Consider the following 17,337-nt stretch of genomic DNA (forward strand, 5'->3'; position numbering starts at 1 on the left):
CCACGTCGGGGGCTGTCACCTCACCTTTGGCGTCTTTCAGGTCCCGTTTGGGCCCCTTGATGTCCACCTGGGGGGCCTTGATGTCCACCTCGGGCACCTTGATGCTGGGTCCAGGCACCTTGGGCAGGTGGCCCTTAAGCCCGATTCCCGCCGCTGCTTCCTTGGGCTCCGCCTCGGGAAGGTGGTCCTCCGGGAGCTTCACGCCCACTTCGACGGCCTTGACCTCCAGCTCGGCGGAGGGCAGCTCGATGCTGAGGTCACTGGTCTTCACGTCGGCCTGCAGCGAGGGCAGGGTCGCCTCGGCCTGAACCTTGGGCACGGATACCTCCACGGCGGCCTCGACGGACTTTCTGGGCGCCGACACCCCAAAGGACGGTATCTTGAACTTGGGCATTTTGAACTTGCTGTCTCTCTCTAGTCCATCTGTGCCTTTTATGTCTGTCTCTAATGTTACTACTGTGATGCTGCTTTCCTGTTCCTTCTCTGTTTCCCGGAGTTGTGTCGCTTTGTCTCCTTTTGCCCCCCTCGCTGGTGACCACGCAAAGGAGGGCAGCGTGAACTTGGCCATTTTCATCTTCGCCTCCTTCGCCGCCGTGTGCCGGTCTCCACCCTCGCTGTCCTCTTCTCTCTTCTGCGCTGCGTCTTCCTCCGTTTCTCGTCCCTCTTGTGCTGGCAGAGGGACTGGGGGTTGTGCGGTCCTGTGCGTCTTCTCTGCTTCACCCGCATTCTCCCCCTTGGCCTCCGTGTCCTCCCCAGAGACGCTTGTCTGCCTTGCTCCCCACTGGAGAGCTGTCGTGGCTCCTTCTTTCTCGAGCACGTTTTCTTTGTAAAGTCCAAACTTGGGTGTCTTTAAGGTGGGTATGCGGATGTGGAATTCTGGTCGGTGGTTTTGGTGGCTGCCTTGGTCTGCTGAGTCTGGCAGAGACAGCCTGGCAATGCCAATCTGCAGCGCCTGCATGCCCTCCCTGGCCCCCTCCCTGCTCTGTCTTGGGGCTGGGCCCACCCCGGGTTTTCCCTGGGGCACAATCTCCTCCTTGTCCCTGGCCTCTTTTGTCTTTCTTCGGAGTCTGGGTGCTGGGCCGGCCCCTTCCCCCGGGGCTCCCTCACTGGGGAGGCCGGGCTCCGTGGGGGGCTCGGCGTCCTCTGGCAGCCCTGCCGTCCTGTCCTCTCTCCCGCCACGTGCGGCAGCCCTGGCGGCCTCTCGCCCGGAATCCCAGGGCCCTGTCTCCACCAGGACCCCAGCCTGGACTGTCCCACCGTGGGCTCCCCTGCCCGACAGCCCCTTCCCTGAGCCCACCCGGAATCTCAGGTTCGGGAAACTTCTCTTCCGCTGCCTGCCCGGGCCTGCTTCCGGCACCTGCTCCCCTTCCGGGAGCTGGGCCTCCGTGTCTGTGCTCGTGGCGGACAGGTCAGGCCCGTCCCCTCGCTCGTAGGCCTCCGAGGAGCTGTGTGACCTCCGGGGCCCTGGCCCACGCTTGCTCTTTAGAGCTTGGAATTTGGGCCAGGAGAGCCGCTCCCTCTGGGGCTGCCTGCCTCTGCCCTCCCTGGGCTTGGAGATGAGGCTCTCCTGGTCTCCGTCCTCCTGCAGCGTCTTCGTGGGGGTCTCCGTGCACCCGTCGGCGATATCCTGGTCCTGAAACAGGGAGAGGGAACCTTTTGGCCCCCCGTACAGGGAGTCGGAGGCAGGGGCTCCGGGGACGGGAGGGGGCAGTGGGGGTCCCATCCCAGCCTCAGCCTGCGCACCAGGAGCCCAGCCGGGGCCCAGCTTTGCTGGCCACGCAAACTCACCTGCTCCTTGCTGCCCCCTGAGCCACACTGAGCGCCGCCGGAAGCTCCCTCCTCGTCCTCCCTGGCAGGAAGTTGCCGTTTGATCGTGAACTGAACCTTGTAAGGCTCTGAGTACTGAAGGATTTTGAGAGCATCTTCGTATTTAATGTCGTCAAAGAATATGGTTGTGCTGAGCAGCTGATCCCCTAGACAAAGACAGAGCGGTCCCCGCACCTTAGTGTCCCGGACCTCGTAGGGCATCACGGGAGGGGTCCGCAGGGGTGCGTGACCGAGAAGGCGACCCCGCTCGGGCTGCCCGGCCCCTTCCTTCTCTTGAGCCCCGGGTGGGAAGGAGCCCCCATTTCCAAGCAGAAAACCTGTCAGAGTGAGTGGCCCCAGCCTGGACACAGCTAAGCAGTCTCTAGGGGCTCAGCCGAGTCCACTGTGGCCTGTCCCCCTCCAGGCCCCCCTAACCTGATGGGACCACGGGGACATGGGGATGGGGCCATCCTGAGTCCACTGTGGCCTGTCCCCTTCCAGGGCCCCCTAACCTGATGGGACCACGGGGACGTGGGGATGGGCCATCCTGAGTCCACTGTGGCCTGTCCCCCTCCAGGCCCCCCCATCCTGATGGCACCACGGGGACGTGGGGATGGGCCATCCTGAGTTCCCCTTGGCCTGTCCCCCTCCAGGCCCCCCCATCCTGACGGCACCACGGGGACGTGGGGATGGGGCCATGGCACCTTCTCTCAGGCTGAAGAGCTTGGCAGCTGAGGACTCCTTCAGCACGTGCTGGACAAAGATCCCCTGGTCCCCGCCGCCTGTCACACTGTAGCCACTGGCTCCGGCCTCCACCTTGGTCTTCAGTGCCCCGCCCGTCGCCTCCTGCGTGGACGAGGGCAGAAGCACATCAGGCCTCAGTGAGCGTACGCCTATCCCACAGCGGGCGTGGGTGCTGGGCGGCTGCATCCCCTGAGGCCGGGGACCCCAGAGTCCTCCCAGCGTTAGGCGGCTGAGCCCGGGCGCGGGGTCCAGGCCCTGGGGGAAGCCAGCTGCAGCCGCCTCAGTTGGAAGCAGCCTCCCTCGCCCCCGTCCCCACCTGCCAGGACTCAGGAGCAGCCCGGCCGCGGCCATCCGGGCCCAGCGGGGCTTGGCAAGCAGAGGGGAGAGTCTTCTGCTTGCACGCGGCCAAAGCGTTCCTTTATCAGCTCCCGGTTCACCCCCACACTCACTCCAAGCACCGGTCTTGGACAAGGTAGCTGGTGCTCAGACCAAGGAGGGTCATAAACGCCGAGGAAAATACTGGAAACGGCAGGGCCAGCCTGACCTCGGACACGACAGTTCCTCTGGGTCTGGGAGAGCGTTAGAATTGCTGGGGCCGCCAATGACAGCAGGCAGCGCACCCTCCTGGCTGGGAGCCTACAGAGCCCAGCCCCTCCCGTGGCCTTGGATGCAGCAGGCAGCAGCCGTACCCACTGTACAGCTGAGAACACCGAGGTCCGTGCACCCGGGTCCATCTGGTCAGCAGTCTGGGCCCTTCACCATGAGAGTAGAGGGGGAGGCCTGGACCAGTGTTCTGGAGCCCCTACCCACCCCCGGGCCTGATGAGGGCGGTGGCACGCCCTTCCCCAGGGCACAGGGGCACGCTGCCAGCTTTCCGGCTCCTCGCCTTCTCGCTCTGGCCCTGGCTTCCCCCGCTGGAGCCCGTGTGGACGGGCCGCCCCCCCTACATCAGCTCCTGGCACACCCACCTCCAGACGGCTCATCCTGGAAAGCGTCTGAGAGTCCCCCGAATCCCGCTTCCACCAGGACCTCCGCCTCCTTGGCGTGTCTTCCTGCAGCAGCGACAGACAGCGGGTCACCAACCTGCCCCAGCCCAGGGGAGGGGAGGGACTCGGGGAGGCCCCAGCTCAGGGGCTACATCCCCCAGAGCGCGCTGTGTGCAGGCGGAGCTGAGTTCCTCCGGGGGAAGGCGACTCTGGGCCTTGGTGATTCCCACAGGGCCCAGCCCCCCTGTCCGCAAGTAGAAACAGTACAAGAATGAGGCCTTTGGGACTTCCCTGGCGGTCCAGTGGTTAGGACTCCGTGCTTCCACTGCAGGGGGCACGGGTTCGAGCCCTGGTCAGGGAGCTAAGATCCCACATGCCGCACAGCACGGCCAAAAGAAGTAAGTACGTAAACAATTCTGAAAAAAGAATGAGGCCTTTAGTAAACACGCCTGGTCCACGCCTTCCCCCAGGTGTCTCCAGAGGTGGCCGCGGGACCCTGTCTGTGTCTCCTCGTCAGAGAGGGCACGTGTGTGCACACATCCTGTGTCCCGTCGCACACAGGAGCGCGAGGCCTGTGCCCCACGCGCACACGCGTGTGCCGTCTCAAGTGTGTCCTGGCCAGCTGATGGAAGGGCTCCGGCGAAGGACCGAGGAGTCAGAGAAGACAGCCGAGTGGACACCGCCGTGGCAGGGCCGTGTGGCTGCACAGGTGCGTGCGTGAGTTGCCCGCACGGGGGGATGCGGGAGGCGTGGTCACCTGTGGCCGCACACCTGAGCCTTCCCTAAGCCTGTGGGTGTCTGTAGAGCAGGCTTACCGGGAGTCCGAAGCTGGCACCCTCAGTCACGTGCTCGTAGACAGGCGAGGACCCCTGCGGCCGGGGCCGAATGCTCTCATCCGCAGACCCTTCAGTCACCTGGCAGGAGGAGAGAATCAGTTCACCCTCAGCCACTCGGGCTCTGCTCAAGTCCAGGAAAGGAGGGGGGTGGGGGCTACGAGTGAGGCACACATCCTCTCTGGACCTCACTTACAGAGTGGTCCTCCTCGGTTTCTGCATCTGGCTGTTCAGGCTGCAACTGCCGGCCAGACACTGCGAAGGGAAAGGATGAGTCAGTGGAGCCTCGCAGGTGGGCAGAGCAGAGGGTGGAGCTGGGGGTAGGGGCCCAGGAGAGGCTGTATGCCACAGAGGTGGTGTAACCCTGGACACTGGGTCTGGGAGCACATGCAGGGGTCGGGGGAGGACGCACAGCCACTGAGCCGGGGAGGTTGTGAGATCAGGTGTGATGGCAGTGAGCCAGGATGGGGGGGCGGGGGGGGCGGGCTCAGACAAAGTAGATGACTCCACAGATTTAGTCAAAGAAAGTTACTAAACAAATACACAAACAAAACAATAACTACAACCCTGACAGGGAGTCAGAATCCAGCGTTACCATGATATATAAACTATAATGTCCAGCATTCAACAGAAAACTACATGACACGCAAAGAAACAAGAAAGTACGATCCACACTGAGGAACAGAGCAGTTAACGGAAACAATCTTTGAATGTCCACAGCTGTTGGATTTGGCACAGACTCCAAAGCAACATTCATAAATTTATTCAAAAAAGTGAAGGAGACCATGTTTAAAGAATTAATGAAAAATATGATGACAATGGCCCAATGAAGAAAGAATGTCATAAAGAAACAGAAATTATATTAAGAAAAAAAAAGGCAAATGGAAACTCTGAAGTTGAAAGTTTACTAGAGGGACTCAATAGCAGGGCTGAGATGCCAGTGGAAGGAAACAAAAAACTTGTAGATTAGGGGAATTCCCTGGTGGTCCAGTGGTTAGGACTCGGCACTTTCACTGCCAGGGTGCAGGTTCAATCCCTGGCTGGGGAACTAAGATCCCTCAAGACACACAGTGCGGCCAGAAAAAACAACAACAACAAAACAAAACAAACAAAAAACTTGTAAATTGATAGAAATTAACCAATTTGAAGAACAAGGGGAAAAGAATTGAAGGAAAATGAATAGAGCCTGAGAGATCTGTGAGATGACATTAAGAACACCAATATATGTGTAGTTGAAGACTCAGGAGGAAACGAGAGAGAGAGAGAGGGAGGCAGAAAAAATGTTTGAAAGAATAATGGCTAAAAACAATCTACGGATCTCAGAAGCTCAACAAACCCCAGTAGGATAAACACAAAGGGATCCAGACCTAGACAATCACATCAAAATGTTCAAGGGAAAGAGAAAATTTTTTTTGGGGGGGGGGGTAGGCGGGCCTCTCACTGTTGTGGCCTCTCCCGTTGCAGAGCACAGGCTCCGGACGCGCAGGCTCAGCAGCCATGGCTCACAGGCCCAGCCGCTCCGCGGCATGTGGGATCCTCCCGGACCAGGGCACGAACCCGTATCCCCTGCATCGGCAGGCAGACTCTCAACCACTGCGCCACCAGGGAAGCCCGAAAGAGAAAATTTTGAAAGCAACAAGAGAGAAGTGGCCCATCACATTTAATAGTACAGCAATACAATTACTAGTCGACACCACGGAAGCTAGAAAAAAGTGGAACAATATTTTCAAATTGCTGAAAGAAAAACTTTGTTAACCATGAATTCCATATCTAGCAAACTGTCCTCCAAAAATAAAGGCAAAATAGGGTCTTCCCTGGTGGCACAGTGGTTAAGAATCCGCCTGCCAATGCAGGGGACGTGGGTTCAAGCCCTGGCCCAGGAAGATCCCACATGCCACAGAGGAACTAAGCCCGTGTGCCACAACTACTGAGCCTGCACTCTAGAGCCCACGTGCCACAACTACTGAAGCCCGTGCGCCTAGAGCACGTGCTCCACAACAAGAGAAGCCACTGCAATGAGAAGCCCATGCACTGCAATAAAGAGAGTAGCTCCCGCTCGCCGCAACTAGAGAAAGCCCATGTGCAGCAATGAAGACCCAATGCAGCCAAAAATAAATAAATAAAATAAATAAATTTATTTTTAGAAAAAGATGTGTAGCTAATAAGCCAATAATGGAAATAAAATGCAATACTAAAAATACACATTGTTTTTATACATATATATAATGTATATAAATAATCTACATTAATATATAAATCTAATGTATAATTAATTATATATAACATATACATCTATATTAGTTTATAAATACAAAATTTATATTTATATATGTAATGTATGTTATTAAGTAATTATCTTATATATAATGTATGTTATTAAGTATATATATGTAATGTATGTTATTAAGTAATTATATACCTGTGTATATATTTAATTAATTCTAAAACAAGATAAGGAACCAGGGAAAGAGGAGCAAAGGATGGATGGAATAAAATATAAAGCAATTAGCAAGATGACAGGATTGAAACCAGCCATTTTGACAATACATTAAATATAAAAGGACTTAACATTCCAATCAAAAAGGTAGAGATTATCAGATTAAATTGAAAAAGCAAGACCTGACTACATGCCATCTAGGAGAAATGGCCTATAAATATAAAGAAGTTAAAAGAAAAGGAAAGAAAAAATACATACAGTGCAATAACTAATCACTTCATAATAATAAAGGGCACAATTCATTAAAAAAATAATAACAAACCTAAGTCTGTATATACCTAATAACAGAGGCTAAAAACACTGAAGTGAAAGCTGGCAAAAGTGAAAGGACAAAAAAGACAAATCCACAATTACAGTAGAGATTGTAACATTCCTCTCAGTTATCGATTACGATAACCTTACAAAACAGAATAGGTAAGAACACTGATCCACCCATCAACCAATGAGACCACAGCGGAGATCACTCCTCCTGACAAGAGTAGAGTACACATTTGTCTTAAGTGCACATGGGACATTCACCAAGATAGATCACATGCTGGCTCATTTAAATGTCTCAGTAAATTTAAAATAATTAAGACCATTTCAAATCAACTAGGTATTTTCTCTGACTTTCAACGGAATCAAGACAGTACAGTATAACCACAAATATCAGTGAAAACGGATAGAAAGTCCAGAATAGTCCCACACTTTGTAAGATCAATTAATTTTTGACAAAGCAGCCAAATTATTTCAATAGAAAAATAATAGTCTTTTCAACAATGGTGCTGGGACAAGTGGATATTTATTTGGGGAAAAAAACCCTAGACCCTTACAACATAGTACATGTAAAAATTAACTCCAAATGAATCATAGAGCTAAATGTAAAACTTACAACTATAAAACTTCTAGAAGAAAACAGAGGAGAAATTCTTCACCTTGGGGGAGGCAGTGTTTTCTTAGGCAGGATACAAAAGGTGTGAATCATAAAAGAAAATCTGATCAATCATATTTCACATAATTAAATACTTCTAGTCTTGAAAGACATTCTTTAGAAAATGAAAAGGCAATTCAATATATCTGACAAAGAACTTGCATCCAGAAGAATTCCTGCAAATCAATAGAAAAAGACCCAAAAAACCCACCTCAATTAAAAGGGGGCAAAAGATTTAAACAGACACTTCACAAAAGAAGAGGTACCAGTAAGCACGGAAAAGATGGTCAACTTTAGTCGTCAGGGAAATGCAAATTATTAATAAAACCAATGGCACAAAACAAAGGTCCCGGAACCAGACTCAACAGATATAAGGCTGTGGGAAAGTAATGATCTTTTCAGTCAGCAGTGTGGGGTCCACTGGAAATTCACAAGGAATAATATTGATCTCGACCCCTAGGTCAACCCCAGGAAGTATTAATTTCATGTGGATTGCAGATCCAAAGTTTAACGATCCAGTTTCCAGAAGATAAACAGAAGTGACACTGGAGATAGGGAAACAATTCTTAACCAGGACATAGATAACACTAGCCCTAAAGGAAACAACTGATTGTTAAAATTATTAAATTAGGGACTTCCCTGGTGGCGCAGTGGTTAAGAATCCAATGCAGGGGACAGGGGTTCAACCCCTGGTCGGGAAGTAAGATCCCACATGATGTGCAGCACGGCCAAAAAACCCAGTAGAACGAAAAAAACTTGGGAGTCTCTGTCCAGCGAACTGCGTCCACAATGTGGGTGAATTTCACAAACTTAGTGCTGCAATAAAGCTAGACATAAAGAGCTCAAACAGAGCCCGCTGCACGCAGTTCACAGGTGCACTGGTGTTGGAAGTCCTTTGGGAGGGGGCAGACCAGCGGCGGAGAGGCCTCTGGTGGGGGTAAGGGGTACTGGTTACACCAGTGTGTCCACTTTGGGAAAATGCATCCAGCTACACACATATGATTTGTACCTTTCCCCCAAAATGGTAAAATTCTACATAAAATTGAAATGAGGAAATTATAAACTTTATGCCAATAAATCTGCACATGGAGAGGAATCGGACATATTCCTACAGAAACAGCGCTGCGAGCACCCCACAAGGAGAAACAGGCTACGTAAACAGTCCTGTGATGATTCCACAACCAAAGCCCTTCCTTAAACCCGGTCCACAAGCAGCTCGGGGCCCAGCGCCCCCGGAACTGTACTCAGTGTTCCAGGAGAAGCAGCCCAGGGTCTCACACTCGGCCTGGCCCTGGGCTCAGCCACACCCTCTGCGGCTGTGACTGCACTGCTGGTGAGGAGGGGACACGGGTGCCCACTCCCAGCCCACCGCAGCCAGCAGGGCTCGGAGCCGGGAGGGAATCCCTGTCCCACAGGCCGGGCAGCCGGCACGGGCACCAGGCACGTCCCTGTCCCCATGGAACACACAGGGGAAGCCCAGTCCTGGCGGGAGTGCAGGTTTGGCTGCTACTCTCCGGCCGATTTGCTGTGTGACCCTGAGCAAGCCCGTGCCTGCTCTGAGCCTTGATTCCCCCATGGATGTCAGAGGGCTACTCTGCCCACCCAGAAGCCCAGAGGGACCGCGGGGAGGGGGGGGGACGGAGAGGAGGTTGTGGAGCAGGCGGAGGGCGGGGGGGCGGGGGGGGGCGCGAGTCCCAGGCTGATTCAGGCCCCGCCCGCGGGAGCGGTGGGGATCAGAGCCTGTTCCCCACCGAGCCCGCTGCCCTGCGCGGAAGCCAAGGGCGGGGCAGCTCACCCCACTCTCTCCGGCCGCAGTTTCCCTTCCAGTTCGGCCGAGACCCTCACCCCCAGCCCCAAAGTGGGCGCGCTGTGGGTGAGCAACGAGGACTCTGAGGCTGGGGGAGGGGAAGCCAGTGGCCCAGGCGGCTCAGCCCGCGGGGCGGCGCGGGGACTAGACGCGGCGGGCGGAGCCCAGGGTGGCCCGCGGCCACCCCGGGCCCGGTCATTGCGGGGCCGCCTCTCCCGCCCTGTGCCCGGCTCGGGGCGTCGGAGGGTCCCCGCCGGCCTGGGCTCGGGGCTGGGGCAGCCGGCGGAGGGGCGGGGAGGTCTGCGGAGCTGGCGGACGCGCCCAGAAAGGCAGCCCGGCCTCCCCTGAGCCCCCAGCCTTCTCTGAGTCACAGCGGAACAAGGCCCGTTCCGCCCCCCGCGCGGGGCAGGCAGGCGAGTCCCTGGGGGCGAGGGCGGCGGCGCGCCCAGGCCTGGGAAGGCTCTGGACCGCGGCTGCTGGAGGAGGGGACCCCGAGCGGCTGTGCGCTCGGGCCAGCCAGCGGGGCCTTGGGCTGGGCGCCGTGTGCCGGGGGGATGCGGTGGAAGGCCCCGAATTCGGGCGGGGACCCCCGGGCCCTGAGGAGCCGTACCGCCAGATCCGCTCCAGGGCAGGGCTGAGGAAAGGTGTTAACAGCCGGGAACCTGGGAGCGGGGGAGGCTCAGCCAGCCCTGCTCCAGCTGGACCACCGCCCCTGCCTCTGGGCCCCCACCCGGCCCAGTCCTGCCCTCCCAGCCACCCCCTTGGGTGCAAGAGCCCTACACCCAAGGTAGGAAGAAAAAGCGGAGCTCAGGGAGGCGGGGACAGGCCTCTCCCAAGGTCAGACCGCTGGGAAGATGCCCGGCTGTGGTTTTAAGCCCCGGGTCCCTCTGCACCCTTAGGGCAGAACCCCAGGCTGGCTGGAGCCTGGCCCAGAGATGCACAAACAGGAAGGAGGAAGTCCTGGCTGCCACAGGGCAAGGCCGCCAGCAGCCCTGCCAGCCTCAGATAAGCCCCTGGGGAGGGAAAAGGAGGCACCCAAGTACCCCCCAGAGCACTGTCCTGCCAGTCCCCGTGTCCTGAGGGCCCCACCCCCTGCGTGCGTGGGAGGTGTCCCAACAGCCTGCCTGGCCTGGCCCTGGCCCCGCCGATAGCCCAGACCCGGCAGTCGCCTCGAGTAATGACTAATAAAACAAGGCCACCAAGGCCCCGCTTTACAGAGAAGGATGTGGAGGTGCCATGCTGAGCCAGGCCCAGCAGGTCCTGCTGCTGGCACCTGGTACTTCGCCAAATGCCCCCCCCTCCTCGAGGCTCCAGGCCCTGCTGTGGCCCCAGCACCCTGGCTGGGCTACATGACCATCCAGCCCCTCACCCTAACTCTTCCATGGCCTCAAACACTACCTACCGGGGGACCTGGGGCGGGGGGGGTGTTGGCACCACGTCAGCTGCAAAGCTTCACTCCCGGGAATTGTAATATTCTGGGGTGGGACCTCCAGGAAGTGGGTCTTCGGAGGGGGCAGAGCCGAGGAGGCATGCGATGCTGGCTGAGGGGGCAGGTGGAGGGGGATGCAGAAAGGGGGCGTTGGCCTGGATGACTTCCCCATGCTTACCTTGCCCCCTGGGGCCCGGACTGAGTGGGGCCTCTCCCGCCAGCCCCCAGCCAAGTGGGGCTTCTTAGGGGGCCCAGAGCAGGGCCACTCGTGGGTGTGGCAGTTTTGCTTAAACAGAACCCAAGTTTGCATCCAAACTGGCTGCTGCCAGGGCCCAGCTCCAGCCTCCAAGTGGGGCCGGGTGTGGGCACAAGTTGGTGTGTCACGAGGGCAGCGGTGGGACTGGGGGGCTGTGAGAGCGGTGGGGAGGAGAGCTGCGAACAAGGGGGCCCTAGATAGCGGCCTGCGCCTCCAGCCTTGGGTGCGCGCGCGCGTGTGTTTACGAGCACGAGGGCGTCTGCTCACGGGGTGTTCGTGCTTGTGCTGGGTGTGTGTGTGAATGTGCACAGCCTCAGCTGAGGCCCCCGGCCGGCCCAGGGAGCCGAGGGAGTGGGAGCCCCGGATGCAGGCTCCCTCCTCGGGGGATGCTGCCCTCGGGCTTGGAGCCCGGTGCCCACAGGAGCCTCACCCCATCCTGGAACCCCACGAGGAAAGTGCCGAGCTCAGCTGACTCGTCACGAGACCGTCAGACCTTCTGAAGCAACAACCACGGGCAGCCGAGGGCCCGCCCCACCTCCCCAGCATTTCTCAAGATAAGCCTGCTGCACAGGGAGGCACCCCAGGCTCCTGCTCTGCCTCCAAGGCTTCGGGACGGCCCAGGAACCAGCCTCGGCCCGCCCGGGCCTGGGGACCAGGACTCCTCACCCACCCCGCAGCCACCGCCACTGCAGCCGCAGCTGCAGCCAGGAGGTTTTCCCATCGCCCTCTCCGGCCTGTCAGTCTGCCTGGCCCGCCAACATCGGCAGCCTCCCCAGTCTGCACCGCTGCTGCCTGGGCCCCAGACCTTCGGAGCTGAGCTCCAGAGCAGTCTCTCCCCCCACCTCTGTCCTTTCCACATGCAGTTTCCTCCGCCATCTCACGGTCCAGCTTGGCCACCCTGTCATCGTCTCTGGCCACTACCTGGTCCCTGGCCCCTAGAACAGCCTCACAAACGTTCGGAGCCCGGCACCCAGTAGGTGCATGCTAGTGCTGGGCATAGGTGGGCAGAGGAAGGGAAGGTGAGTCCCGCCCAGCCTGAGGGTGCAGCGGGGCCTCGAGGGCTGGGAGGGGCAGCAGGTGGGGCCGGCAGCCCAAAGGAGCATCCCCACCTCCTGTCCACTCCAACAGGACCAGCGGGCCCGAGTCTCTTTCTCTCTGGGCTGAAAGGCCAGCACCTAGATGCCCAGCACGGTGTGACCCTGTGACAGGGCGGCCCACCACCACGGGCCCCCACCGCCCACCTGGCACCTGCAGGTAAGCATGTCTGAAGTGCCCTCCCGCCACCCCCCAGGGTTCCCAGTGCACCAAACGGCCATCTTCTGAGGACCCCTGCAGGCCACACAGTCCAGCCTCGGGGATCTGCCTGTCCTGGGACTGAAATGGCCATGCTGGTGCCCTTGGGCACCCTCCAACATCGGCTGGAGCTGAAGCAGGGCAGTCAGGGAGATGCCCGGCCCAGCTCTGCCACCCCCCACCTGCTGGGTGGTGAGGTGATCAGGTGCCCCAGGGCTAAACCCAGGAAGAAGGCAGGGGACGGGGGCACAGGGTGGGTATGGGAGACAGCGCAGCCGCTTACCGAGCCCGACGTCCTCCCAACTTGCCCCGAGGTGAAGATCCTAGGTTTGCAGCTCCCCTCTGGCCATCCTCCCCACTCCTCCCCTCCACGGCCCCGCCCTCCACGGCCCCGCCCACAGGCCCCTTTCTCCGCGGGGCCCAGAGCCCGCCAAGCCCCCTTCGCCTACCAGAGGGACTGGGCGGGTTCCCTTACAGGCCCCCACAGCTGGGCCAGGCCCCGCCCCTCCCCCAGAGCGCTCCCCCAGGCCGAGCAGCTGGCTGGGGGGAGGAGACACCACCCAGCTCGGGGTGTGTGAGTCACTGCCACCGCCCCGGTCCAGTCCAGTCCTGCTGTGTGGACAGACTCAGATGTCACACAGGACCATCCCGGCAGGCTGTGCACGAGCCTGGGACAGAGGCTGAGGGCTGTCGGGCTGGGGGTGCAGGGGAGGGGTGTGGAGGCACAGCCCAAGGCGGGGACGGAGGCCCTTCCAGGAGGGACCCAGGATGGGCACAGGCTACTGCTCCCTCTGGAACCTCAGTGCTGCACGGCCCCTCAGGCTCTGCTGAGGCCACTGCCCAGGGCACAGCCAGCCCCTTCCACAACCAAGGCCACAAAGGCCAGAGCAGGGCCAGACCAAGCCCACCCATGGCCTGGGCCAGTGACCTTGGGGAAGGTGGCCTTGGCCACGGCCCCCCTGCCCATGCCCCTCGAGGGCAGCCCAACCCCGGCCACCCTCTAGCCCTCTCAGCCAAGACCCACCCCTCAGAGTTCCAGGGCCCCTGATGAGCTGAGTGCAGTGGGTCCCCGGAAGCAGCAGTTTTAACCACCCCCTCCCCAGTCGCTGGATATCAGTGGCAGCTGAGGAACACGTGCCAAAGACCGCCCAAGTCCCCCGCTCCCCAGACCCCACCTGCCTGGCCTGCCCCCTCCTGTCACCTCAGGACTCCCAGCCCCTGCCCTGGGGGACCCCTGAGCGGGCCGGGAGAAAGCGGATTCTGGCCCCAAGGCCCCTCCCAGCTCCAGGAGCCCGGCAGGCCCGGCAGGCCCAGGCAGGACCCCGGCCGGCCTATCTGCAGATCTGCTGCTGGTCCCGGGGCTGCCCGCCCTGTGCCTCGCGGCCCGTGGGGTGGGGCCCAGCTGGCTGCGGGCACCTGCATGCCACGAGCAGGTCGGAGCAGGCCGGCACAGCTGCGGGGCCCAGGCTGGGGTTCAAGGGCGGCGATGGGTCAGCCCGAACCTGCATCTGCACCCCCACCAGACACACCAGGCCTGCAACGGTGGCCGCAGAGCTGAGGGCTCCTTGCGCACCTGAGGGCACCAGGCACCGAAAGCAGCTGCCGGGAGGCCGGGCCCCCAGCGGGACAGGGGAAGCCCGGAGCGGCCTGAGGTGGGGTGACAGCAGGGGAAGGCCCCTGGCCGCTCAGAGGGCTCCCGGGTAGGCAGAGGGCTCCACCAGCTCGAGGCAGCCGGCACTGCTGGGAAAACGGGGTGAGGAAAAGCACCCAGGGCCCTCCCGGCCTGTCCCCCCTGAAAACCTAACGGTCATAAAAGGCTCGAGTCACACTGAGACAGGAAAACGGGCCAGGCCGGCTGGCCAGTGACCTCACCTACTCCACCGGCCCACAGTTCTCACCTGGGAATTCTTTGTTTACTGCTGGACACCCCACCAGACTGTTACCGACACCCCCAAACCCCCCGCCCCCGCCCCCGGGCAGGGCCGGGCCGGCTGACTCAACTGGGAGGCGGGGGTCGATGCTGGCACGGAGCAGGCTCACCCCACCTCGTCCCCTCCTGAGCCGGGTGCTCCATCCCAATCAAGCCGTCCCCCATCCTCCTGAGCCCCTACCACCCCCCGCCCCCGCGGCCGCCCACCGGGCCCTGGACCATTGTGAGCCCCGCCCACTGGCTGGAGGAGGCCTCAGCCACACTCTCCCCGACACCCTGTGCTCTGACGCCGCCCCCACGAGCCCTCTCCAGACTCCAACCCCCGCCCCGCCGCGGCGGAGACCCCGGACTCGCTCCCTCAGGAGGCCGGCGCCAGCAGCCCTTGCCGTGCTGTGCGTGGGCAGCTCCAGGGCGACGGGAAGTGGCTGCGAAGGGAAGGGGTCGGCTGCTGGCACCGGCTCTGGGTCGGGACCGCTGTGATCCGGTCGCGGCGAGAGTCAGGGGCCACTCCTCACCCCACCCCTGGGCTGGCGTCAGTCCCGCAGGGGTGTACCTGGCTCCCCAGCAGATAAGGGCTCTGGGTGAGGAGGCCCTGTCCACCTACCCTGGCTCCCGGGGACCCCACCTGCCGGCCCCCTGGCTCCAGGCAGATGCTGGGCCGCCGCACCTCCAGGCCTGGATGCACGCTGGCCAGCACGTGCCCGCCGACCCCCGCCGCACAGAGCCGCCTGGACTCCGGGCCCCTCCTTGGGGTCACTGTGGGAAAGGGCCGGCGGGGCCAGGGGCAGCTGATGGTGAGTCAGCTGGCGAGGAGGTCGGGGCAAGCGTGGCATTCTCAGGCGATGTGTCACGGAGGAGCCGCAGGTGCTTCTGCCACCAGGAAGCAAGGCCTGCCGGGGCGGGGCTGCGGGGGGAGCCGCCTGGAGGGGTCCTGCGGTCAGGCTCCTGGTGGGAGGCCATCCTCTTCCCGCCTGGAAGGGTCTGGCAGCTCTTGGGAAACAAGGCCATCAGCCAGGGTCGGGGGAGGTGTAGGAGGGGCGGGGCACCCAGAGCCCACTGTGGGCAGCCCGCGGTCTGACCCCCACCCTGGGGTGGGCAGCCAGCCGGAGGCTTGAGCCCCAAACAAAGTAGCCTTGACCTGGCCCAGCGGGGCCTCACCTCGGGGGCCTCCGGCCCACGCAGACACCGGCACCTGGGTGGACCCTCCAGTGGATGACGGGGCTGAGCGAGCCTGTCACCCCACTGTTGTGACAGGGAGGCCCAAATAAGGACCCCACCGCAGGTGTCCTGGCCCGCTCCTTTCTGAGCCTCGGCCATCCTCTCGGCAGTGGACACCCACATCCGGTGCTGTGTCCGGGCAGGAGCCCACCTCGGGCCTTCCCGGGACTCCTGGCGGTTCAAGCCGCTAAGAAGGTGTTAAGCCCGCCTCTGCTGGCGGCTGGGAGCCACAGCTCCGCCTACCGCTCCACCAGCAGCCCTGGGCGCGACGCGCCGCCGGCCGGCGAGCCTCGGCCGCCAGGCTCTCTGGGGAGGGGCCCAGCGCCGGCCCTCGCCCTCAGGTACACACACCGGGTCCTCCGGCTCCCCGCAGGGCAGGAACCAGGCAAGCAGTGGGCACGGTGGGACGCCATCTCCCACCCCGCCCCAGCCCCTCAGGCCTCCTGGGCCCAGCTCCATCTTTCCGTTTTAGAAAGTGCTTCTGACTGTTAAATATTTATCCCAGCGAGGTGGACCTTTAGCCCCCAGCCGCCTGTGCCTCCAAAAAAAGAAGAACGAAGGGAAACCTGGAGGAAGAGGCAGGGCAGGCAGGCAGGGCCTAGAGATGCCCCTGAAGGCACCCGGTGTGACCAGACCCCGGCCAAAAGGGGCAGCTGCCCTTAGAATGGGGAGGGGGTTCAGGGGAGCGTGGCCAGCTCTCGTGTGTGTCCAGCTGAGGCTCCCCGTCCGCCCTCCCCGCTCTCAGCCTCAGCTCCTCCGATGCCCCCTCCTCCGCCCTACTGGGCCCTATCCCTTCCCATGGGACCTGCCCTGAAACCCTCTGAGGCTCCCCGGTGCCCTTGGAACATAGCCCTTCCTCCTAACAGCATGGTCCTTACCCCTCTCCACCCTTAACCCCCACCCCCACCCCCAGACCCACCCTATTAAGCTACTTGCTGCTCCCCAGTCAACATTCTCTCCAGGCCTCTTGCGCACGATGCCGCATCAGCCAGCCCTTCCTCCTGGAAGCCCTCCCTGACTTCCCTGGTCACCAAGGTGGCACTGATGGCAGCAGCCCTACCTGTCTCACCTTTGATGAATGAACACTGGTGGGTCCCTGCTCCCCAATTTGTGAACATCTAAGGCCCAGGGCCCCTGGGATGCACAGACGGATGGGGGTGTGGACAGGCAACCCCGCTTCGCATTAGCCCTAAGCGTAGGGTCTGCCTCCTCCTGCCCCTGTCCAGGCAGAGGGCCAAGCTGGGGGAATCTGGGCCTTTCACCCCTGAAATGGGTGGTGGGGGCCCCGAGATGGCCCATGCCCCACCCCACCTCCCTGAGGTTCTCCTCACTGGCACCTCCACTTCCCCATTCCCAGGAAAAGCAGCCCCAGGCTGAACTGAAACACAGCCTTTCAGCAAAGGCAGTCACAAGAGAAGATACAGAGAGGGCCGGAGTCTGAAGGAGAGCAATCGAGGGGGCTTCCTGGAAGAGGCAGCTCCTGGCTGGGCCCAGGATGGAAGAGACTGGCCAGAGGGAGAGAAGGCCGTGGCCTTCACAAGGGCAAGGCCGTGACGAGCCCCAGGTGGAGTGGGCGCACAGGGGGAGGCAGGTGGTTTGGGGCACTGGACCCTCCTATCCACTCCTGG

At 60.4% G+C, this 17,337-nt stretch overlaps 1 protein-coding gene across 1 annotated transcript in view; it reads right to left on the bottom strand.

Annotated features, from left to right (window-relative positions):
* Positions 1-16,168, bottom strand: part of AHNAK2 (AHNAK nucleoprotein 2) — a 27,958-nt gene extending 11,790 nt beyond the window's left edge. Inside the window, 10 exon segments of the mRNA XM_055088507.1 lie at positions 5-1,633; positions 1,789-1,973; positions 2,511-2,652; positions 3,519-3,602; positions 4,352-4,450; positions 4,566-4,624; positions 12,845-12,884; positions 15,096-15,247; positions 15,769-15,880; positions 15,953-16,168. Of these exon segments, the coding sequence (XP_054944482.1) occupies positions 5-1,633; positions 1,789-1,973; positions 2,511-2,652; positions 3,519-3,602; positions 4,352-4,450; positions 4,566-4,624; positions 12,845-12,884; positions 15,096-15,247; positions 15,769-15,880; positions 15,953-16,168 (2,718 nt within the window).
* Positions 16,169-17,337: the final 1,169 nt, after the last annotated feature.

This window comes from Physeter macrocephalus, chromosome 11 (genome assembly GCF_002837175.3).
Source record: "Physeter macrocephalus isolate SW-GA chromosome 11, ASM283717v5, whole genome shotgun sequence".
In the NCBI taxonomy this organism is placed as follows: domain Eukaryota; kingdom Metazoa; phylum Chordata; class Mammalia; order Artiodactyla; family Physeteridae; genus Physeter; species Physeter macrocephalus.